Here is a 26,495-nt window from a genome sequence, read left to right as displayed (position 1 = left end):
TCAATTACTTTTTGCTTGCTCTCTATCACCTTTACTGGCGATGGAGGAATGTTCAGTTTTCATGCATTTTCAACAAGATTAATGTGTGGATTTTTGTCCACTTCCTGTACAATATTCCACTTTTCTTCATTACTGAACTGCTTCACTACCTTCTTATCCATGACATAGCAGTACACTTTTTGACACACACACACACACACACACACACACACACACACACACACACACAAAACAGGCAAAGAAAGATCAGTGACTGAGTTACATGTGGTCTATCAATTATGTTTTGCTGCTACAACATTGCTCCTGCCTCTGATCAGCAATTGTCGATAGGTTGCAAGTCATCAGAGCTACTGCCAACCTATACAGACTACAGTACAGTAGTGTACTATGCTGTATTTCAGTGTGTCAAAGTCAAACTGGTCATTTCTACTACAGCTTATGATGTGCACAGTTGCCGGCACTGAGAAATACCGCCAAATTTGAAAGCGCTAAGTGGGAAGAGAGAAAATATAAACGAGTTCTGTTAAATGCATTAAATGCAACTGGGATTGGAACTTTCAAAAATGGACATATTACGCAGAAAAATATGGTAAAGATACTACCAAGATTCCACTGTACATGTAGCATCAGCCATCAGTCAACTAAATTTCCTGCTTAACATATTCTGAATCTTTTCAAAAACTCTTTCAGCATTTGTATCTCAGATTTTAAAAATTACATAGATGTAGATTTCATGTAGTATATTTACAAATATTTATCATACAAAACAAATACTTTATACATTAATAAAAAGAAAAGCTATCAGTCTTATTTAGGTTTCACACATAGGCAATGAAAATGTTCAAACCATGTATTATTCAAAAAACACAGGAACCAGTGAAGACAGATATATGTCTCTTCATTTAAGCCTTTTCCATTTGGTACATCTTACTTAATTACATCATCCTGTACAGTGTGTACAGTTTACAGACTAATCCAGAGTGTAGACACTTAAGAAATGAAAATTGCTATCACAAACCGTAACATGATTTTAATCTTATTTAATTAGAAAATGAAATAAATATCCTTATTTTTTCTTTGTTTGTATTCTCTTTGCATAAGAGAAAATGTCAGATTTAATGTATCCAGACATTCACTAGAATGACAAAAAGTAATACTACTGATGTATGACAAAATGCAATATTACTGCTGACCTATTCCTGTAATTTCTGTATGCACCAATGCTTTATAACTATCTGGCAGCATATAGTGACAAGGAACCCAATCGCAAGTAAAAGGCACGGGCCTCATTATAGTGATTAGAATATGAAATAGCTTCAAAAGAAACCCGCTGCAGAATATGTGGTGAAATGATTAACAGCATACATAATAAACAGTATGAGATTGGATGCAGTTGTAATTTACAAAATGGATTTCCATTAAGGAGGAAGTAATAATAAGTTACATGCACAGAGAGATAAAAAAATCTAGTTATTTTTGTTTTTTTCTACACATCTTTAAATCATATAAGCAAATTTCAGTTCGAAAATGTATCACTCAACAATACAAAATGTCATGTTAGTGAATACATGACACAGTTGCTATAGATTCTCTTATGTACAGTGACACGTAAACTTATTTACAAAAAATAAATAACTAGTAAAAACTCATTTCCTAATTCTTATTTTCTGTTTCTTTAGCACCAATCTTCTTTTCGAATTCTTCAAATTCTTTCTTTGTCATTATCTCAATCTCATCTTCCACCTGCTCAACACCAAGTACCTAGAAATATTATAAGGTTTTATCATATTTTCACAAATTTCATGTTATACTAAACATAAGAAGTGAAAAAAAATGAAGTCTAAGGAGGAGCTAGACATTTCCCTAACCTCGAACCTATTTAACACCATGTCTTGAACAATTTGTAACATTTAAGTCACAAAATCCCATCCATCCCTGACTTTTACAGACATAATTATTCAATCTCATTATTACATACATGTAAAAGAACTAATTAAAAAAAATATGAAGTAAAAATATCTATATTCAAAAAGTTGTTTTCTGTACACATGGAACAGAAATCATAAATAGTTTGTCAGCTTCTTCATATTCACATCAGTCATGAACATATTTATTGAAAATATACTGCTATATTCCTAGCAACAAAAACTACTATGCACAGTATTAGTGTTATGTTTACCAAACAAATCAAAATATAAGCACTGTTGCGTGTGCAGAGCTATTGTACAGAACAATTTGCAGTACAAACAATATAAAGACCGTTGGATTTATCACATATCATTGTATCAGAGATAAGTGTACACTGAATAAGGATAAGACAGTAGTAATGAACTTAGTGTAAAATTATAATGAGCTACAGAAAAAGTGAAACTGTAACAAATTTCTGAGCTATTTGTGGCAAATTTCAGTTATTTACAGTGCAATAATTTTTATGCCAATCTCGGAGTTACTTTTTTCACCAAATTAGGTACTACTTTTTCTGCCAACTTTGGCATTATTTGCTGATGATTTTTTTCTTCAAGTATTTTTTATTTTCCCTTATTTTTATTGTTTTGCAATGTTGAAAATAAAAACATAACAATCAATTACAACTGCTGACATCACATTCATTTCCATAACTGGAAAAAAATTTAAACTTATTAAATATTACCAATTAAAGAAAAACAATACACAAAGAAATGCTGTTGAAAATTTTTCAAAATAAAGCAATGTCATAACTCTGAAGTTTTTTTTCTACAGCATTATGCTGCTGATCTGGGTCAATACTTCATAATAGTGTAAAAACAACCACATGGAAGCCAAACCTTCTTTAGCACAATGCCATACATTTGACAAAGTCCATATTTTTTGGTTGGATGCAAAGTTGCTTTCAGCTAAATCCTAAAGGCAGTTGCACCCCTTCTGAATATTTACAATGCAGAGACCTGCCACTCCTAGCACACATAAGTAATAGGCTCTCTGCCACCTCATCATTAACAGGATGCTGTAGATCATCATCCTAGGGTTGAAACAAGAATCTAGGCCCTAGGACTGCACACATCTGTGCCCATAAAAGTTCAGTCTAATTTGGAGATATGATCTAGTGTACCTAAATGTTCCTTCATCTCTGTTTATTATATTTATCTCTTCATATTTTTCATCAAAACCTTACTGGCTTCATATCGAAGATTCATTTCCCACAATAATGAACCCATCTTCAAGTTGTTTTAATTTGGAATAGAAGTGGAAGTTCTAGCTTCCAACATCACAGTTCCCAACAAATTCGAACAAAAGTTAAGTATTCTGGTGAAATCTTTAATGTGGTTCATCAGTTGAACTGCATATTTTTCTAGTGTGCAGGTTCAAAAACAAAAACCGCCACGATGTACAAACAGTTGAGTGAAGATGGCATCTGCTCTGTTCGCTTCTCTCAGCCAGCCATGACATAGGGCACATTAAGTTATGGAAACGACAAACCAACAAAACTTTTTATATCAATATTTACTCAATATTATTTTCACTATTTTCTGGCGTGAAGTTTATGGTGACAGTCAGATGAGTGGCCTACCTAACCGAACAAGTGTCCAACTGATTTACATGCCTGAATAGCTGAAGTGTGGTAGTTGGTGGTTTTTGTATATATACTTGCGTAGTACAAAAAATGCAGTTTAATCAATGCACTGCATTGAAGATATCACTGAATTCATGACTTTTTGATGTTATTTGTTGTGCAAAAGTGTCAAGAAAGGCGATATTATGGATGTAATGTATCAGAACGAAGTTCACGTGCTATAGGTTATTTTTGACTCGCATTACTATCTTGAGCTTCAGTTGTCTTGTATCAGACTGTGATTCAAATTGCCCATCAAACTGCAGTATCAATAAAAAGTCTGAGATACTGTGGCTTCCAAGTAGATACTGTGCATCGTAGCTTCACAGACAGTGCAAGCCAAGAGTACAGCAGGTGTGCCCTCTGGTGGAGATCCCCACTTAAATATGCACTTGCCATCAGATACTGTCACTTGTCTGTATCACTTGAAGCCTTCAAGCAGCACCATTTGATACAGTGTTTGACTGTTGTGCGAGTTATAGTTTCTCTTTCAGTGCGCGCGCACACACACACACACACACACACACACACACACACACACACACACACTGCTATGTGGAGGATGTGTGTTTCATTCTCGGTACTGCCACAGATTTTTTCTTAGTGGAAGGACTGGAATGGGGTCCATGCAGCATTGTGTTGCCATCTGAGGAGCTACTTGAATGAGAAGCAGCAGCAGTAAGATTTGCTAAACTGACAATTGCTCAGAGAGAAATGTGTTGATCCAACGTCCCTCTATATTGCACACAGACCATGCCACTGACTGGAGATGACACGGCAGTCAGTCATTCATACATATTAGTGGGAAATGTAATAAAGTGGAATAGATTGTGGCAGAAATGTTTCATATAAGATGGCTGCTTTGAAAACAATAGATACAACACCATACTTGGTAAACTTTTCTTGGCTGAAGATTAATTGGTTGCCTGTTTTGTGAACATAATTAATTTTGTAAATTTCTATGTTGTTTATTTACTATACTATTCAGCAGAAGTTGTATATCACTCAGAACACAGAGATGCAGTGAGCGGAGGAACCAACAGCATTTCCGAATGTCCAGTAATGATTAAGTTCACGTACTGAATGGCTCGCTAGAAACAGAATCCACAACAAAGCGAAAGGTAAGCACAAAAGACCTGTACAGAGTGAACACTGAAAGGGAGGAAACTGCTCCTCAATCAAAAGTCAAACACTAAATCAAATGGTGCAGTATGAAGGCTTCAAGTAATAAATGGCAAATATCAGTATGTGATTGGGAGTGCATATTTAACAACTGAAACACATTCAGTATAATTCCTGTCCTAAGCAACTAAATCTTTTGAAGGGGGGGGGGGGGGGGGGGGGCAAGAGGCGGAACAGAAGGAATTGAAAGTAGTAGCAAAAAATTATAGCGAATTGTTAGTAGTTTTCAGTTCATAGCTTTTAAGCCTGCATTCATATATGCTGGGTGTATAAACTCACCTCTGGTATGTAGAACTGTAACATATTCTGAACACCATTTCGCAAAGTAACAGAGGAACTCGGACAACCAGTGCATGATCCTTGCATCTTCAGCTTCACAATTCCGTCCTCAAATCCCTGCAACAAAATAAATGAAACTTAACTAGATTCTTTAAGAGCATGAAACACAGTATCTGATGCTTGCACATGAGATACAAATACTCTATGCATCAGCCGTGCTGCAGAGGGCTTTATTAATATTAGCTGTACTAGGAAATGTATCTCCAGACAGTACATAGGCCTACAGGGAAACAAATATTTGTTTAAGTGAATTAAATATATCTGCACTTCATCATTACAACATATTGCTATTACAATACAGATTCATCATATTTCAATCATTTGTCAATAATGACTGATCTCTGACATTTATTTTGTAGGATTGATTCCCACCGAAACAAATGTTGATGTGGCAAGTCCAATGAGATTTTTCAAACTAATACTTCTATACAATATGAGCAGCTGCAGTACTCACAGACTGCCAATGAAATCACTACATCCCCGAGTGTAATAGACAATTTTACTGAGTGCCTTAAAAAGAAATCTTAGTCCTTGAAAATCTATAGGTTATTTGTTAACTGGCAGGAAATAAATCTTTTATTCTGGTAAGGGATGAGATCAGAAATAATTGGCAGTATCTGCCACAAAAACCGGAATACAATAGTATCAATTTTCTGCTCTGCTTCTTTGTACAGGAGTTGTATCTTATGGCAAACCATCACGATTTACATCAGTGATATCCATATCATCAGGTACATAAGATAAATCTTTAGTAAATTGTAGGACCTGGTACTCACAATGAAGTTGACACAGGTACAAAAGCACACTACTGCAGTTTCATTGCTGCCCATCAGCAGATAATATTTAAACGTGTGAGGTTGAGCACTAACAGGTAGTAATTTGATGCTACACAACTCTATGTCCTTGTGCAGAGGGTTACAGTTCATGGCTGAATGGAACATTTTGCTTCCACTTATTTACACTGTCTTGAAAGCCTCTTCCATCATTCCTCACAGCTTCAGGAATTCTGCCTATCTTACAGTGGACAAAAAGCTACAAATAGTGAAAACACAGTTTTCTTTTTTTCTCTCCTCTCAAAGGCCAACAAGTACATTGTTCCACAGTCATATCACTAGAATCAAATAATTTGACCATACTTCTAAAGCCACACAGAACAAATCAAATGAGATTACTGCATAATAGCTGCAAAACAAAGAGTAGGGTTACAGATGGAGAGATGGAAATGAAATGTGTTTGGCTGTCGAGAACAATGTGTGAAGCCTTCAACATCTACCATAACAGAATAATTGTCAAATGACATTTCACAAAATCGAACAAAATTCTTGTTGTCTCTTAAGGCCAAATTTAGTGTACAGACCCTAGCAAATGAGAAAGGAAATGAAATTGGGGGTTGCAAAGCAAAAGCTGAAATGTTAACTCCATTTTTGAATGTTCCTTTACAAAGGAAAACCCAAATAAGTGTTAGTGTCAGTGGTGTTGAGAAGCAGCTGCAATCGTTAAAACTGAACAAAGCTCCAGTCCCAAATGGAATTCCTGTCAGGTTCTATACTGAATTTGTGGTTGGGTTAGCCCTTCTTCTAACTATAATCTATGACAAGTCCCTAGAACAAAACACAGTGTCCAGTTCTTGGGAAAAGGCACAGGTCACACCCATCCAATATCCTGACATCAATTCGTTGTAGAATCTTAAAACGTATTCTGAGCTCGAACATAATGAGGTACCTTGAACAGAACGACCTCTTCAATGCCAACTAGCATGGATTTCGAACTCACTTATTATGTGAAACCCAACTCACTTTTATCACATGACATACTGAATGCTTTGGATAAAGGCAGTGTTTCTTGATTTTCGAAAAGCACCTGTGTTTATTTTCAAAAGTACTATCATATGGGGTATCAAGTGAAATCTGTAACTGGGTTGAGGACTTTATGGTAGTGAGGACACAACATGTTATCTTGGATGGAGAGTCATCGTAAGATGTAGAAGTAACTTTGGATTTGCCCCAAGGAAGTGTGTTGGGACCCTTGCTGTTCCTGTTGTATATTAATGACCTTGCAGAAAACATTAATAGTAAAATCAGGCTTTTTGCAGATGATTCAGGTATCTACAGTGAAGTACCATCTGAGAGAAGCCACATAAGCGTTCAGTCAGATCTTGATAAGATTTCAAAGTGGTACAGAGATTGGCAATTTGGTCTAAATATTCATATATGTAAAATTTTGCACTTCACAAAATGAAAAAAATGTAGTAGCCTATGACTATAAAATCGGCCAACTGTTACAAATACCTGGGTGTAACAATTTGTGGGGATATAAAATGGAATGATCATATAGGTTCAGTCTTGGGTATAGCAGGTGGCAGACTATGGTTTAATGGTAGAATACTGGGAAGTGTAATCAACCTACACAAAAGAGATTGCTTTGAAATCACTCGTGCAACCCATCCTAGAATATTGTTCAAACGTGTGGAACCTGTACCAATAGGTCTAACAGTGGATTTTGAATATATACAGAGAAAGGTAGCCCGAGTGGTCACAGGTTTGTATAATCCATGGGAGAGTGTTACAGAGATACTGAAGGAACTGAACTGGCAGGCTCTTGAAGACAGATGTAAACTGTCCTGAGAAAGACTATTAGCAAAGTTTCAAGAACCAGCTTTAAATGATTACCCTAGGGATATACTACAACCACCTATGTATCACTCACACAGGGACCGTGAGGACAAGCAATGTCTTCCACATCTTCACTCTGAAGTTAGTCTGATTATTAACACGTTCTAGTCCGAATCAATGATCCAGATCGCGACCTAGTTAATATAACTGTTGAATGAGTTTACCAATTAACAAAAACTAATAGTAGTAAAAAGTCTAGATTATCAAATGTTCCTCTTACACCATCCAGGCAGAACTGAAGCTAATTTTTCTCACCATAAAAACAATATCTCCACCATCTTCCTGCACAGTAGGGCGAATTCTTGTATCCAACAGTTCTTTAATCATCTGAACTGTCTCGTCATCATCATCAGATATCTCTGAAAAGGAGAACAAATTACTGAATTACAATCCAAAAACTGAAACACTAATTCAATATGAGATGTATACAACCAATGTTTAAAACTGAATTAAATAGTGCATGAGAAAAAGGCATTCACCATTGTGGCTGCAGCAGAGAAAATGAGCAGGACAAGTGATTTAATATACTGAGCCAATGATTCTGAACTTTCTACAGTGAATTGAAAAAAAAAAAAAAATTGTGAAATACACACAGTGATGTAGCGGTAAGACACTGAACACATACTGTGTAAAACGGCAGTTCAAATCCCTACCCAGTTTTTGATATTTATGTTTTCCATGATTGTCCTGTCTCACTCCATGCAAATGCAAAGACAATTCCTTTCAAAGGACATGGCCAATTTCCTTCCCTATCTTTCCCCCAGTCCAAACTTCCATAAATCAAACTGTCAGGCAGGACATGCCTCAGAACTTGACACCTCCTCTTTATAATTTTTATTAATGATCTGTAAATGACATTCAAATGAGTCTATCAGTTATTCTTGCAGAAGGTAGCTGTATTCTTTGTGCTAATCACTCTAGTCAAGAGCTACAGAGCAGTATACCATCAAAAACCACATCATCATGAACTGGTTGGAAGAAACGCAAGGTTGGTTCAAATGGCTCTGAGCACTATGGGACTCAACTTCTGAGGTCATTAGTCCCCTAGAACTTAGAACAACTAAAACCTAACTAACCTAAGGACATCACACACATCCATGCCCGAGGCAGGATTCGAACCTGCGACCGTAGCGGTCTCGCGGTTCTAAACTGCAGCGCCCAGAACCGCGCGGCCACTTCAGCCGGCAAAGAAACGCTAGGTTTTAACATTCAGTTGACAAGGAGGAAATTTAGATACATGCCACATGCTATCTCTGAAGAAGAATGAGGAAGAAAATTGGTCCTGCCCTTCCAAAGGCACCATTCCAGTACTCACCCTCAGTGGTTCGGGACACCACAAAGAACATTAAACTGGATGACTGGTCAAGGCTTTGAATCACTGTCCCTTATATGAATCCAGTGTCTTGCCACTACACAACCTGTCTCAATGTGAATGGTTGACAACAATCTGTCTGTTGAAAGTGTTATGACTGACATTGCTACCTTATAAAACATAAATCATTAAGTTCCTTACAGTATGAATACATCTAAACTGAAACAGTTTTTGTTAACTCAACCTTTCCATTCAATTGATGAGCTTATAAACAAGAGTTTACCAGTTATCTGATATCATGCACAGCTTATGTTTATGAACTGTTGTTAAAGTACTGAGTATATGTGACCATTGTCATTTAAGGACTAGCCCGGTTTGTTAACTTTATTATCATAATTGTTATTCTGTACTATCACATTTATTGTCTGGTTGTTAATGCTTATGAATTTTTTGTCATGTAACACATCATCATCTTCTGTGGAAGTCAACTGTGGATGTTTATTATAAATGTTGGTACATAACTAAATACATATAAAATTTTGACATATCCCACAGTCATGATCAAAAATGTTTTATGGATCATAAAAATGCATCCAACACACAAATAAAATACTGTGGAACACTAACAGGGAACTCTTAACTGACAGGTTAAGTAGTATGCACAATTCATTTCAAGTACCTGAATACTTTAGGAGTAGGAAGACCACTCACCGAAAACTAGAAGCACTGAGTCATAGACAGGGGCACACAAAAAGGAAAGAAAACTTTCTAGCTTTTGGAATAAAATTTTTCCTAACCTACAGTGCACACATGTTCTACAAATTCTGTAACTGAATAGAAGCAGTGGCTTAATATGAATGACATTCGTGTTCTACAGAACAATGAGAATGGTGAAAGAATTGTTACCTTATGTGACAGACTAAAGAGTCTTTAGAGTCTTTACAATATTGTACAAGTATATTGCACTATTTGTAGTGGAAGTTTTGAAAGGTGAGCCATGGCTGGCCATGAAACTTCTCTTTTTGCCTTTTATCATATGCTGACGGATATTTAAATTTTTACTTTGATTTCTTAAGTTCTCTCTCACAAGTCTGGCCTTGGAAACCAGCTTGTGGTATGTATGTGTGTGTGTGTGTGTGTGTGTGTGTGTGTTTCTACTTTAGAAGAGATGACTCTGTGGCTGAAAGCTCAAATGTATAGCAGTCTTTTTATTGTGCCTGTCTGCTACTCAACATCTCCTCTATATGGTGAGGAACAACGTCTCCTTTGCATAATACTGCCGTTATTATATCCTGGGTTTTCCATTGTTTGATATTTATAAGTTTCTAGTATCTAGTATATACATACATAGAAGTGAGAGAACCAATAATTTTCAAAATGGGGACTGCAAGAATCTGTTTCTCAAGCATGTTGCAGTTCTTTTCTGAGAAAATGACTGAACGGGCTATCCTGAGCTCGGTGCTTGCCCATCGGCACCAGCAATGAGACAGCAGCAGGATCCCTGTAGTGAAGTCTCGTGGAGGGGACAGAGTGCAGAGCAGCCACGTATCTGGGCTGTCAGACAGAGCACAGAGGTTCATGGCCTGGCAATGGTAGCAATGGCAGCACCATTGGTGCGGTGCTGATCAGTACATATTGGACTCGTACTATGGTCCAGTTGTTCGACAATGACGGGCTGGTCCTGGGGACGCTGGGGAGGGGAGGGTAATGCAACAGCTGGGCACTGTCTACTCAGAAAGAGATCTGTTTCTGTGTCACATACGGTATGGAACAGGGTCAGTGACGGAGATCCATCTGCAATCACGTGGCAGTGGGTCAAACTGCAGAACCATCCTGAAGTCGGGCAATATCCCATGCCATTGAAAATGCGGGAGTCTAACGACACAGTAGCAGGCACATGGTGACAAGTGCTTCTGTCAGTAGGATACCAGCCATGGCTGCTAGCGCTCTACATACAGCAATGGCACTGCCATGGTTTCGGCCACTAAACCTCTGATGCCATATATCTGGAGCTTCTTCAACAGTATGTTGAGGTCCACGATGTCGAAGGCGTTACTTAAGTCTTAAGAAAATGCCAGTCATGTCTTGTTTTTAATCCGATGTTTCTAGGGAATTTGGTATAAAATCACAGATGGCACTACTTGTCAATTTATTTTTCCTGAACTCATGCTTAGTGTCAGTCTTATAAACAGGAACCACTTTTGCAATTTTTAGACAGTTTGGAAATGTGCCTGTCAGAAAAGAAGAGTTGACAATACCTGCAACAGGCACTGAAATGTTCGTAACACGTTGCTTTATGATATAATTTGGAATACCATCAATTCCCAATGATACTTTCTTAAAAAAACAGACTGAAGAGGTACAAGGGTATAGTTCATTTTTCTGTTTGTTTGTAATACCTCTTTTATGGCTGATATTAAATTATGCAAAGTAGCACATAAAAAGATTTGCAGTATGTTTAGGATCAATAACTGCCTTGTTCTCATGGTTGAAAGTAACATTTTCCATTTAGGGCAAACTTTATTTGCTTCCTTCCTTATTACCAGACTGCTTCGATTTTGCTCGAACAGTCCACAGGTGTACTGCCGGTCCATAGTGTCCAACAAAAACAATATTTCGGCGATCAGACATGTCGCCATTGTCAGGTGCGCTGACAAACTGAGCTCCTGAGAGTGGATGGCTGTCTTAAATCCCCTCCCCCTGCAATGCGTTCTCTATGCAGTCCATGCCTGCGGCCATGCGTCGGCAGTCGCTGAGATGCTGCCGTCAGCGTCTGTGGTGGCGTTGGTGTAATTGCCTGTCCGCCCTGGACACTCATTTGTTTTCTTTGCTGAGCATCTTTCTAATTAGACTCAATGCTGGTTCCCATGCCTTGCTGAGGTTCGAGATTGCAGCTATAACTTCAGCAAGGCATGGGAACCAGCACCGAGTCTAATTAAAATACGCTCAGCATAGAAAATGAATGTGCGCCCAGGATGGACGATTCAATTACACCGACACCACTACAGGCGCAGACCGCGAAGAGCATGCCTTGCAGGGGGAGAGGATTTAAGACGGCTGCCCACCCTCAGGAGCTCTGTTCCTCAGCACAACTGATGATGGCGACATGTGTGATCGCCGAAATATTGTGCCCATTGGACACTGTGGACCAGCAGTACACCTGTGGACTTTTCGAGCAAGAAATACACTGGGAGAAACTGAAGAATCACATGCTTTGATTTTATTTTTCGACTGTTCTGAACATATAATTAGCCATTTTTTGGTCTGGCATATAAATCTTCTGCCCATCTGAATGTAACTGTTCCTGGGAGTATCATTTTTTCTGTATTTGAACAAGTCTCTTTTCCTCACACTTGAGATTTTTATGTGTGATGTTAACCATTTCTCTCTCTCTCTCTCTCTCTCCCTCTCTCTCTCTCTCTCTCTCTCTTTCGAGTTTGGTGTCTTATTATTTGTGTTTTGAGACGGAATGCTGCTTCAAAAGTAATTGAAAATGCTAGAGAACTTGTCAAACTTTCCGTTGATGTCATCTATTTGGAAAACTACTTCCCAACCTTCCCCTGATAGTAGGGAAATGAATGTTTCTATACTATGTGTTTTCATATATTCTGAGTAGAATGTCTGACTCAGAAGTAGTAGTTGAACAGCAATCATGTCCAATTAATTTGATATTTATGGATTCACTATTTAGAGAAATTAAGAAATATCAAGATAATGATATAGATATTCATGCCATTAAAGAAAGGTGAGGTGGCAGAACCACATTCTCTGAATCAAGAGGTTTCGTTCTGTACAGATCAATAAGATAATACATCAAAAATCGTAGTACCTCAAGATCTGATTCCATACAAATTTTTCCACAAGTCAACAGTCAGAGAACATTTAGCAGTCTTAAAAGATAGAAACAGAATAAGAGAAAGCCTTATATGATGAAACTTTGACACTGATACACTATGTGATCAAAAATATCTGGACACCCCCAAAAACATACATTTTTCAAATTAGGTGCATTGTGCTGCCACACACTCCGTATCAGTGACCTCAGTAGTCATTACACATTGTGAGAGAGCAGAATGGGGTGCTCCGCGGAACTCACAGACTTTGAACTTGGTCAGATGATGGGTGTCACTTGTGTCATATGTCTGTAAGAGAGATTTCTACACTCCTGAACATCCCTAGGTCCCCAGTTTCCGATACGATAGTGAATTGGGAACGTGAAGGGACACGTACAGCACAAAAGCATACAGTCCGACCTCATCTGTTGACTGACAGATGCCACCGACAGTTGAAGAGGGTCGTAATGTGTAACAGGCAGACCAGACCATCAAACAGGAATTCCAAACTGCATCACAATCCACTGCAAGTACTATGACAGTTAGACAGGAGATGAGATAACTTGGATGTCATGGTTGAGTGTCTGCTCATAAGCCACACATCATGCCAGTAAATGCCTAATGACACCTCGCTTTTTGTAAGGAGTGTAAACTATGGACAATTGAACAGTGGAAAAATGTTGTGTGGAAAGACGAATCATGGTACACAATGTGGTGATACGATGGCAAGGTGTGGGTATGGCGAATGCCTGCTGAATGTCATCTGCCAGCGTGTGTAGTGCCAACAGTAAAATCCAGAGGTGGTAGTACTATGGTGTGGTCGTGTTTGTCATGGAGGGGGGCTTCCACCCCTTGTTGTTTTGTGTGACACTATCACAGCACAGTTCTACATTGATGTTTTAAGCACCTTCTTGCTCCCCACTGTTGAACATCACTTAGGGAATGGCGATTTCATCTTTCAACACGATCGAGCACCTGTTCATAATGCACGGCCTGTGGCGGAGTGGTTACATGACAATAACATCCCTGTAATGGAATGGCCTGCACAGAGTCCTGACCTGAATCCTACAGAACACCTTTGGGATGTTTTGGAACACCGACTTCTTGCCAGGTCTCGTGGACAGACATTGATACCTCTCCTCAGTGCGGCACTCCGTGAAGGATGGGCTGCCATTTGCCAAGAGACCTTCCAGCACCTGACTGAATGTATGCCTGCGAGAGTGCAAGCTGTCATCAAGGCTAAGGGTGGGCCAACAGCTTATTGAATTCTAGCATTACTGATGGAGGGCACCTCAAACTTGTAAGTCATTTTCAGCCAGGTGTCCAGATACTTTTGATCACATAGTGTATAATGAACAGAATATCAGTTTGTAAAGTGTGTGCCAACAGAAAACTAGCACAGAATTCCAAAGTATGATTCTTGGGATCTAAACCTGTAGAAAATATATGAATAAAATATACTGACTACAGGCCACTTTCGAGACCTAAAATGGGTAATTGTTATATTTTAGTCTGTGTTGATGCCTTTTTGTGTTTCACTTGGTTCTATCCTACAAGCTTTTACCTCGTTTCAGTGCAACATGGGAGATAGTAGCTCTATTTACTCCAGTCACGTTATTGTTGTTTGATTCCTAGTGAAAGCATACTTTTAAGAGCCTAGCTTTCCCAGGTCGGAACAGTAAGTGATTAAGTTATTAAGTAATATCTGTATGAAATGCTTATTTGTTCATCAGCTGTTTTTATTTTAAGCCAAAATATGAACCAGTTTCAATCATGAACCATTTTCATAGATAAGGGTTAAAATGGTTTAAGCCACCACATTACATTTATAATGTAATGTACAATGTAATGTCGTGGCTTAAACCATTTTAACCCTCATCCATCAAGATGGTCCACGACTAAAACCAGTTGATATTTGGGTTTAAAATAAAAACAGCTGATGGTCAAATGTGCACTTTATACATCACTTGTCAGCTGTTGATAGTCAACTTCCAAAAATGTTTAAGTAATATCTGTTTTTTTAGCATCCCGCTTTCAGGAATCTGCTACATGGTAGGTTAATGATCTGGCATTCCCAGGGAGGGGCGGAGGGGGTAGTGAGACAGTAATGTGTCACTTAGCAACACATTCTAGCTGTCAGGAGGATCTTCAGCTCTGTGCAGTGGCACCACCTGTAAGTGTTGCTGTGAAGAGTGGCCAGGGGCCAGGGAGTCTGTTTTGAGCCTACTACCAGGAAAATAATGGCAGTACTTGTAAACTGGTGGCCACAGTTGCAAGAAGTGTTCTGCAATAGTGATCTGACTCTTGGCCACATTTTCTGCAGCACTGTATGCACTGTAGATAAGTACAGTATGATACCTTTGAGTATTATATGAGTAAAGCTGAAATTCCAGAATGGGAAAATCTTTTGTGAATGAACACACAGCATTCCAAGGATTACGAAACACAAGCAGTACATTTCTTCTGTTACCTAACATGGCTTGTTTACTCTAGACTGTGTTCAAGTCTACTCCCTCTCCGAGATTGTAGATTTCATACTGATTGGTTTGATGTTTCCTTTCCGAACTCGTGTGGTCTGGCTTAAATAAGGAAATCTGATCAGAGCTTGCAGGCAGTGCCTCTAGTTTGGTCGTGGCTATTACTGACTTAACTAATTAAGTCCTGATGTAAGGTTTACCCTGGTGCTTGCTGTGTTAAATTAATTCAATATTGTTGACCACAGTGGTAGCCAGGAAGTGATATGTAAAAGATTTGTATTTAATATATTTCAGAAAGTATCTTGCAGTGGTTAGTAGCTTAGTCTCATAATTCTGAATCTATCTGGTCGCCTTCAGGCTCTAAAATGCAAGTGAAGCTCCTCATGATAGTAATCTTACGAGGTGTTATTTTAAGTTATTTTAGTGATATGTTTAATAGTGAGTCTTGGTCTGGCCGAGTTTGATTTTAAGGCATGCTCTCCCGTATAAAATAATTATTTTGTGGGTTATGGTTTGCAGATTTGTTAAGGTATTCTGAGGAATTTGACTGAGTTGGGACTGGGTTATAAAATCCGTATCTGGGGCAGGGCTGGAAGGAAGTTAACAGACACAAGTGCAGGTAAGTTGGATAAGAACTGTAACCTTCTGTTTTGATCAAGGCTTAAGCTGTTTATTTGTATGATTACCAGAGTAACTAGCAGTGAACAAAAGTATTGACGACTTGTAATCTGCAGAAGCTAACTCCGTTTATGTAGCTATCAGTACTACTGAATGTATTACTGTACTAACGTATAATGTTTTGATGTATCTCAGGGCAAGTAAATTTTCTTTCTCAAAGTTTTTATTGATAAACTACTTGTGTTTAATTAATAAATGGTTGAGCTGTTGTTCTGCACTTTAATAACAAAGACCTTGCTCCACTACTCCCTGTGGTATACTGTTACTAACAAGGGAACCTCCCCATCGCACCCCCCTCAGATTTAGTTATAAGTTGGCACAGTGGATAGGCCTTGAAAAACTGAAAACAGATCAATTGAGAAAACAGGAAGAAGTTGTGTAGAACTGTGAAAAAATAAGCAAAGTATACAAACTGAGTAGTTTATGGGAAGATAGGCAATGTCAAGGACACTGGGAACGCTGGAGCGCCGTGGTCTCGTGGTAACGTGAGCAGCTGCGGAACGAAAGGTCCTTGGTTCAAATCTTCCATCCAGTAAAAAGTTTAATTTTTTATTTTCAGTTTATGTGACAAACTCTTATGTTTTCATCACTTTTTGGGAGTGATTATCACATCCACAAGAAAACCTAAATCGGGCAAGGTAGAAGAATCTTTTTACCCCTTCGTCAAGTGTACAAGTTAGGTGGGTCGACAACATATTCCTGTCATGTGACGCACATGCCGTCATCAGTGTCGTATAGAATATATCAGATGTGTTTTCCTGTGCAGGAATCGGTTGACCTACGACCTTGCGATCAAATGTTTTCGGTTCCCATTGGAGAGGCACGTCCTTTCGTCTACTAATCACACAGTTTTGCCGTGCGGTCGCAAAACACAGACACTAAACTTATTACAGTGAACAGAGACGTCAATGAACGAACGGACAGATAATAACTATGCAAAAATAAAGAAAATAAATTTTCACTCGAGGGAAGACTTGAACCAAGGACCTCTCGTTTAGCAGCTGCTCACGCTACCACGACGCTTCTCAGCTCACTTTGTCCATGATGTTGCATATGCGGCCCGTGGACTACTCAGTTTGTATATTTTGCTTACATTTTCACAGTTCCACACAACTTCTTCCTGTTTTCTCAGTTGATCTGTGTTCAGTTTATCAAGGCCTATCCACTGTGCCAACTTATAACTAAATCTGAGGGGGGTGCGATGGGGAGGTTCCCTTGTAAGCTGAAAGTGTCTGTAAGGTTCAGCACTAGCTCTTTCTTCCTCCTAGTTCACAGAAAGTGGATATTGAAGTTACCACAGAACACTATTGATTTCTTGTCTAGATGAAACCCATTTAGGAGATTTAAGAGTTTATTTTGGAGTGAGTCAAAATTTTCATTTGAGGAGCGATACACACATGTAACAATTATACTTTAATCATTAACTTCAATGAGTAATAGCTTAAAGCCCCTTTCTGCACTGAGATGCTTTGTGAGGCACAGACCACTGAAAAATGTGGTTCAGTCTTTAGCAAACTCTCTAGTCTGAAACTCTGTGACTGAATATTTTTATGGCTAATGGAAAGAATTTTGTTGCTGTCATTTATCTGACTTTTACCAGTACCGATTTTTAAATTACTATTTAAATTTCCTACAGGCATTTTTATTACAGCACTTACAAAAAATCATCTGTGTAGGTATTTGGCGGCAACTGCTATGTATCTAAGAGACCATAGTTGCATTGGTGACTGGAGAAGATACTGTAGTGAAGCCATTTTTTTGTTACTGTGTGTTTTATACAGTGTCTCACGTTTCTTGATAACATATTTTTTCCCCCATCACAAGCTGCTTTTCTTGCCAATTTAAGTGATAGTCCTCTACCAAAGAGATCAATAACTTCTAATCTTTTTGTGGAAAATATTTTTGCAGTATGTATCTCTGTTCCATCACGATCACAGAGGCAGGTCTTACCAGTGTGGAATGGTCATTAACAGAATATTTGTACAAATCAGGTGCCCTAAACACTAATTCATCAGTGGCTAATGCAGTCTCATTTCTCAATGTATCAATTGCTCCTCCACATAACACATCAAAGTCATTGTGAGTTAAATAATTGATTTCGGGAGTGTTTCCCTATTTCAGACAAGGGAGCACCAGGTTTAACAAATTTTATTGCTTTTCCAGCCACTGTTTCACTAATCTGAGCAGCAACCCCATGACTGTCACTGTAAGCGCACACAATAAACATTTTTTTTTTTTTTTTTTTTTTTTTTTTTTTTTTTTTTTTTTTTTTTAGTATTTTGAAACTCTACAGTTGTACACTGTTATGGCTTTCAGAAGAAGTGAAAAGTAGTTGTGTATCTTCTTTAAGAAATGGGGCATCATACTTCAATTCTGAAAGTCAGTATGTTTGAAAGAATTACTGAAGACACCCTATTTTCTTTTTTCCCTCTGCTGGTTACCTGATTTTGTTACCTTATTGGCACTGTTTTTGAGATTAGCACTGGTACTGTTTATTATTTCCACTGAATGTAAGCCAGAATTTATTAGATTTTCCTGGCACATAGTACACTCTTTGGACTGTTGCAGCTTTTTGTATTTGTCGTTCCACATTACTATATGTTTAGGTAATACAGAAATTTCTGTTTGCAGCATTTCAAACACAATCTTTCTTTCTTTTTGTTAGCGTATATTTTCATACACATTGTCTCTCTCCTGGAATTCTGCCTCAATACTTTGTCAATCTTAAAACAGAAAATAGATATTTGATCCTCATACATAGCCACAGTCTTAGTAGGCTGGTACATTTCAAAACTGTTACGAGTAATATTTCTAAAACTATTAATCTCATTTTTCACATTAAAATTCAAATTAAACCACATGGTGATTATGTCTCATAAGTTAGTCACACCTTTCTGTAGATGATCAGTTTGTGTACTGAGTCACTAAGCTTCATCAGGTAGCTCTTTACACATTAGTGACAGCTCACACTTTCAGCCACAGTCTTCACGTTCACTCTTTTGTCACATTTTCACTGCAGCAGATGATGCACGTCCAGTATGCCAGTAGTTTTGAATGTTCCTTCACTGAAGAATCCATTTTTTCACAACAAAAATAGAAAACACTGCTACATATCACACAGATAATGCCAATCTTAACTGTTTTGTTGCACTTTGGATTTTTTTTTATCAGTTAGAGATGAACTTTTGTTGGAGTTTACACAACTTACACTAGTTACCACCATCTTGTTAACACATAATAAAAGATTTCTGTACATCAATAATCAGTTAATGAGCTTACGTGTATCTGCTGGACCTTGCTCATCTGTGATGATAGGCAGTCCACTAGCAAAGAAATCCATTATAGTTGCAAAGATTTCTGGCTTCAGTATTTTCCACTCCACTGAATCATCATCAACCTGCACACAAGTTCCATTTAGTTATTTACTGCCTGTCTGTGAGATGCAGTTAATGTGTAATAGTGCAATGCAATGTAACCTCACTTCTCAAATTTAAGAAAATGTATATATCAACATAACATTTCAATTCATGATTCTCAAAATGTCTTTCTCATAGAAATAGTGGATGCACAATTAACATTCTTTTTCAGGAAGTAATCTACTATGTCACTTATTTTAAAATAGTACATCATACAAGAAATAACAGCTTGAAAGGACTGTAGAATATGTTACTGCACGTGAACAGTCATATTTCTTGGTCTCTGAATTCTCACATCAGTGTTTATCTTCGCTGTCTGTTAAGCAATAACCACAATACAGTTACAGTAAGATCACTAATAAGAGAAAAACTCATACAAAAATAATCAAACATATTCAGTGACTTATGTACACCTGTCACATAATGGTCAAAACTGTTCAGTAAGACTAAAAAACAGGGTTAAAAGCTACGTATTGGACCACCCCTCCATTCTTCAATATGGTGTGGACGTAAACATTAGGCTTCACTACCTGTCAATGTGTTATCACAACCACATTTTCTGCTTCCACATTTGTTGGCTTCACCTACTCATGAACTGCCATCTTCCAACCTAATCTAGACTTCAGGCTGTGCTACAGACCAGTCACAACATCACAACATCCCCGATTTCAGGGAAGGGGGCAGTCCATCATGTGAGGGGGGAGCGGGGCAGTGGTCCATCACGTAGTTTTGGTCAAAAACAGTATTTGCATCAAAATAAAAATTAACTTGAGAGAATGATAAAATTAAGGAAGAGATGGTTCGGCAGTAATTACCTTCAGAAGGCGGAAAGTGCCAGACATTTTACGCTTTCACGGACAGTACATTGGTAAGCACTCTACCAGCATCAGTCCAGAGAATATGAGAACACAGTGAGAAGTACAGATGGATGAGAGGAAGATAAATGAAACTAATTAAGTCCTGGGAGGAAAAGGAAATGGTAAAAGAAAAAAAGGTAAAACAGGGGGGAGAGGTGTAAAAAGCAATAAAGAACATAACTGAATAACAACTAATAATCATGGAAAAATAAGGATGATCGTAGAAAAGGAAGGGGGATCTTTCATGTTATTCTGTCATAAGGGGACATATATTTCTAAGTAAATACACAAAGAGTATTTTAAACAGTAATACTGTTATATCAATAACTGTTAACCGTGGTTGAAATTTAGGGAGAGTTTACTCAATTATAGTTTAAAAAATAAAATTAGCAGTAAATAACTGTCACTAGCCCAGATAACATTGATATTGCAGTGATGAACTGCCTCCTCAGCAGTTACATGAAGCAAAGTTACATGAAGCTGTCATAACAAACAAATTTCAAAGGTAGATTTTCTTTTCTTGTTGTGGGCAATACAAATTAGTTTTAATTACTAGAAGCAATTGAATCTTTATATCAGCCAGTAGCCCTACATATTTATGTATGAGAAGCTATCTAGAATGGATTGGTTGGTTGGTTTGTGGGATTAAAGGGACCAGACTATATCTAGAATGGACCCGCCCTTTATATGCTGAAAAGAATTGTCCTCATTATTTGCAAAGAAAATGGTATGCACTGCTGGTCCCAGAAAAGGCCCAATGGAATAATAAAACAGCTTTCACAGGCTTTGCAATTTAAAAAAATTTCTACACAAGTTTCAACGTAAGAAGTCCTGTGTCTAGCATTACTATGAGCTATAACACTGAGATACAATTTCCATAATACATATATTTTTTCTTATTCTGCAAACATCCAAGATAACGAATCACAAAACCCAACTCCTTCAGTGATTTGTGGGAGAGTTTGAGAAATTAAATCTGACTGAGAACCATGACTATCACCAATTTCTCCATCTTATGTAAATTAAAGGTTTAGAAAGTCTCCATCAATAAGATTAAACATGTATGTATATACACATATTAATAAAATATACCGAAAAACTGTGAAAGTACCTTGGTAACTGTGATGAAATCTGGCCCATAGAACACTGACTTAACTCCTTCAATGCGAAACAACAAGCGTCCAAGTGGTGAACAGTGAGCTGACTGCCCATTTGGGAAGTCCCTAGTCTGACCTGGCCCCAAAACCTAAAAAGTACAAACAACACTCAGTAAGAAGTTCTGCGAAATGAAATGCTTCATTTGCATAAGTTGGAAATATCTCATCATGTCATAGTTTTTATTGGAATTCAAGCAACAATGAATAACAGTAAAATTCTAATCTAATTAAAGTTATATGTTTAAAATCAATGTATACACCATCATGCCAGTACAGAGCTGCCACAATCACTAACAGCTACTACATGGTTAAGGGGTAATGGGTTGCCCCTGTGAATTAAACATTAAGAAAGAATTAATAAATTGTAGTAATGAACTAGATCTACGATTTCTGTGCAGTGAGATACATTTTGAAGCCACAGGTGTATAACTGGATCATTTAAAAATTGCTATTTTATCTCTTTATAGATTACCAGACGGAAGTCCACTAATATCTTTAGAAAAACTTGAGACTTTACTAATTTCTTTCTTAGTCCTCAGTGGAAGAAATATAGTATAGTGATTGGTGGTGACATCAATGCCGCATTTGATGTAAACAAAGATATGCACACCATAAATGAATTTAAAAACCAGTTACTACAATTCAACTTCATTTTTACAAACTGCAAACCCACAAGACAGTCCTCTTATCTCGACAACATACTTACAAATGTCAATGGAGAGTTACTGTCTTCAGATGCAGCTGGCTTTGATTTCTCGGACCATGACTCAGTTTGGGTAAAAATAGGTACAGGTAGGTCTAATATGGACTATAAGGAGTTTAAAGAGCCTAAAATAGTCATTACAAGGCCAATAACGCAAGAAAAATTGTCTAATTTCATGGTCTCACTCAGTAATTATGACTGGTCACATATGTATAACAATAATGTCCAGGGCTCTGCCAATACATTGTTCGATAGATTTTTTCATTCTTTCTTAAATATATTCGAGACCAATTGCCCTCGAGACAAATGTAAAATTAACCCTAAAAGTAACGGTAATAGACATAGGGATAAGAATCCATGGTATACCGCTGAACTAGCCAATGTGAAAAGGAGGTGGTTGTTGTATAGGGATTCTTACAGACTTCAGAAAACTGATATGGCTAAACAAAGGTATTCAAGAGCATGAAAGGAATATAAGTATGCTTTAAATGAGGCCAAAAAACAACAAACATAACCTAGGCAGCATTGAGTCATCAAAAAATAAATGCAAAAAAGCATGGACTATAATAAATTCAGTGGCCAAATGCAAGCAGAAAGCTGAGGTAGAAATTTCAGCAGATGAATTTAATAACTACTGTATAATATCTGTTAACTAAATTAGGGAAAGCATTTGGAGGCCACAAGAAACTGTAGCTGATCTCATTAAATATCATAATGTAGACTACACCCTGAAAGATAAATTCCTTTTAATAGAGGTCACACCAGACGATGTACTAACTATTGTAAATAATTTTAGGCCCTCTAATAGTGAAGACATATATGGTATTTCTTGTCATATGTTAAAAAAGATAACTGGGCCCATAGTATATCCTCTTACTAAATGTAGGTATAAACAGATGTCTAATTGAAGGAGTATTCCCAGACGTATTAAAATTATCCAGGGTAGTGCCCATTGCCCATTTACGAGAAAGGAGACAAAAATTTCCCATCTAGCTATCGCCAAATATTCGGACACCTATTTTATCTAAAGTAACTGAAGTTAAGTGTGGTGTGCCACAAGGCTCAGTATTAGGACCTCTGCTATTTATCCTAATGACAAACGATCTACCATCTTACCTAAATACTCACTCCATTCTCTATGCAGATGATACCACTTTTCTCAATATCAGCTCAGACATGGATATGCTCCAAACTGCGGCAAATGACACAATATCACAAGCATCAGTCTGGTTTCGAGCTAATGGGTTCCTGCTTAATGAGAGTAAAATTCAAAAGATTGTATTTAGTTTAAGAGATCTGCCTGTGGCAGACTTCATGGATAGTGTTAAGTCCTTAGGTATTGTTATAGATAGTAAATTAACTTGGAAGCCACATATTTAATACATTAGTGCAAGGCTGTCTAGAGTGGTGTATTTGTTAAGGAATTTAAAAAAACCATGTACCTGCAGCCTATGTAAGATCGGACTATTTTGCTTTTTTCAAAGCATTATATCTTATGGTTTTTAATATGGGGCAATAGCTAACACCTTCAGGACATTTTGGTACTTCAGAAGAAATTAGAATTATCACAAACAGTGATAAACTGGCCCACTGCAAACAACTGCTTATAAACTTAAAAATATTACCTGTTATAAACATGTATATTTACACTGCCCTACTGCATATAAAGAGCAGTGTAGAAGAGATGTATACTCTCATGCAACCAGAAATAGTAGCCATCTTGACATACCTTACGACAGATTATACAAGTCACTGAACAGCTACGAAGTGGTAGGTATGAAGATGTTTAACAAACTGCCACTAGAATGGGTAGAAGCTACATTTGATTTATTTAAAGACAAATTATTCAGTTGGTTAGCTGCAAATCCTTGCTACTCACTTCAGGCATTTTCTGATCATCATAGTGGTACCGGTTTGGAGAGTACAGCATAATTTCTTTGACAGAGTAATTTATGATGCAATGTTTTTCATATTATTTGATTTTAAATATTGTATTTTATGGAAAACCAATAGTGACACATTGACCTTCAATCCCTTGTATATATGCTGTATAACTTGTATATATACAACTTGACTTTGTCAATTGCTGTAATAGCTAAACGACAATACAATTTCATTCCATTCAATTCAATTAAACATGTCTGCTGTGTCAGTGAAAATCAAACAAATTGCAGTTAGGGCTCAGTATTCCAATAATAACTGTCCTGAGCTCTAACACATCCGAACTGACACCTTGTTGTGGCACAGTGACAATTAATGTCAGTTTTTGCACATTACGAGCTATGATTGTAGGAACGTGGTTCAAAGATGTTCACAATGCATTTTCCATAGGAGCCGGCTTAGTCATTTTAACTTTTACAATAAGTGGAAATCACCATAACATGATTTACGTTCTGTCATAATAGCAACAAGTTACATCAGTGTCACACTGAGCTGTATTGTGAAGGTAACCTGTGACACAGTGCACCACTATGTCATCTACTTGCCTAATTTTTGTAAATCATTTTAACACTAATGGACACATTTTTCCATTTCTTTGCATATGACAAACCCTTGGTCCAAGAGAGTCAGTCAGCTCAACAGAAGGCTGTCCAATGTGAAATGTCTAAGGAGAGTGGCAACATTGAAAACAAAGATAAATGAAAACACTACAATATGGACCTTGGTCTACAACAGAGATAAATTTGTTACCGTAATCAGTCACATGGGGGTGGTGTGGAGTTGGCTTAGGTTGGGTATAGGGCAGTGTGGAGGGGAAGGGGGGAGTAAGGCACTATCAAGCTCTAACAAATAAATTACAAAATACGGAAGAGGGGTCCACTACAAAACTTTTCTCGGCATTCACATTTATTAGTTCAGAAAACTCTCACGAAATTATCACCTTCCAAACTAAAACACCTTGGATTACACTGTAGAAAAGTCTGTCACCACAACCACGATTTGGGGGGGTTAGGGGGCTAAAATACCACACTTTCGCCCAATAGCGACCTATGGTTTTGAGATTTTAAATGCTAAAGTATTTAACGATAAACTATCGTTCTCGCTTAAATCTGTAATTCCGAAAAGTCTGTCCAGTCATAGGCTTTATACACAAGCCAGAGAAAAATAGTGAACCATTCTAGTCTGTTATTAGAAGTACATTTATAAGGTTAGCCACTTACCTCCACACCCGGTAAAAATTTCAGACAATTTGGATTCGGCGTTTCCTGAGTCTGTATGAACATTGTTCTCCTTGGTTGTATGTAGGTGAGATACAATTTATTCCCACCATACTTAAATAAGCGGTTTGAGAACGTTCTTGTGCCAATGTCTGTCAGCACCCTGTATATATAATATACTATTTACTAGCAATTGATCAAGCATAAGGAGATGTCATAACAGAGAAGATGACAACGTACGTCCGTATAACAGGGCGCTTTACTGATTACCTTGATGATTTCAATTTAGTATTACCTCAAATTCTGCGCTGAAGTGATCGAAAATAATCGGCGGCACGCAATACCAAATTTCAAAACCCTGTTTGCCATTTTCACAAATTATGCAACAGTCAGCTGTTTGCCAAACTTAACGATTGCCAACATCAAACGTAACCCATCTGAACAAAGGGTGACCAACATCGGAAAATACAGATGCAAATTTGCTTGGAAATCAGAAACTGACGAGGAGAAATCGACTGGAGTAGATCTCGATACTCAGTCCTAGCTTTCACGTCTTGCAACAATTAGGACCCAAGGCAATAATACTTTAAGTCAGGAGATCAAGTATTGCAGTACTTATACTGTGAGGTAAACGTTATGCAGAGAATATCTCTCCCACGTTTCGTAGTTTCTATACGACATATATAAATAACAGCAGCAAAATTATAATGAGTGCATATGTAAATAATCTGAATCTTAATGCTCGCCAGATACTTGCCCATAATCTCATTTCCGAATTCACCTTGCAGTTTTAGTTTTTCCAGTGAAAGATGCGTTAAGTATGGCGAGAACGCAAATATTATACTACGCTGCTAGTCACTTGTAACAAGTTTTATCAGCTTTAAACCTAACCCAGAACTGGGGCTGAGCTACAGACCAGTTGGTGGTCATCGCAACTAGTCTTTCAGGGAGTGTGTAACTGGTGTAACGTAATATTTGCGGCAGTTCCCAAAAGATGTTGCTTGACGATATTTAGTCTAATTTTAAATCACCAAGAACACACGCCACTTGGCCTGCTTAAGAGTTCTTTATTGACTTTTTGCTTAGAAGCCATCTCAGAATCATCACATCTTTGCTACCAAA

The 26,495-nt window shown here is 37.7% G+C and overlaps 1 protein-coding gene across 1 annotated transcript; it reads right to left on the bottom strand.

The window, feature by feature from the left end:
- Positions 1 to 725: 725 nt before the first annotated feature.
- LOC126458114 (NFU1 iron-sulfur cluster scaffold homolog, mitochondrial-like) lies at positions 726 to 25,825 on the bottom strand. Its single transcript, XM_050094945.1, has 7 exons — positions 25,669 to 25,825; positions 25,377 to 25,536; positions 21,467 to 21,601; positions 19,362 to 19,479; positions 8,038 to 8,141; positions 5,051 to 5,167; positions 726 to 1,761 (listed from the first exon to the last, which is right to left on the bottom strand). Exons 1-7 carry the CDS (start codon positions 25,740 to 25,742, stop codon positions 1,654 to 1,656), a joined length of 816 nt encoding a protein of 271 aa, XP_049950902.1. The 5' UTR covers positions 25,743 to 25,825; the 3' UTR covers positions 726 to 1,653.
- Between the last annotated feature and the right edge of the window lie 670 nt (positions 25,826 to 26,495).

The sequence above is a fragment of the Schistocerca serialis genome, chromosome 2 (assembly GCF_023864345.2).
Source record: "Schistocerca serialis cubense isolate TAMUIC-IGC-003099 chromosome 2, iqSchSeri2.2, whole genome shotgun sequence".
NCBI classification, from domain to species: domain Eukaryota; kingdom Metazoa; phylum Arthropoda; class Insecta; order Orthoptera; family Acrididae; genus Schistocerca; species Schistocerca serialis.
Note: the sequence above shows the minus strand (reverse complement) of the source record. Positions and strands in the feature narration are given on the sequence as shown.

What these genes read in the sequence shown, in the direction of transcription:
- LOC126458114 (XM_050094945.1), bottom strand. Translation starts at nt 25,742, where the DNA reads ATGGCAAACAGGGTTTTGAAATTTGGTATTGCGTGCCGCCGATTATTT. An exon ending in GTGGAGATATTGTTTTTATG is followed by an intron (nt 5,168 to 8,037) that starts GTGAGAAAAATT and finishes ATTTTGTTGCAG; the next exon opens with GGATTTGAGGACGGAATTGT. An exon ending in TACAGTTCTACATACCAGAG is followed by an intron (nt 1,762 to 5,050) that starts GTGAGTTTATAC and finishes TAATATTTCTAG; the next exon opens with GTACTTGGTGTTGAGCAGGT.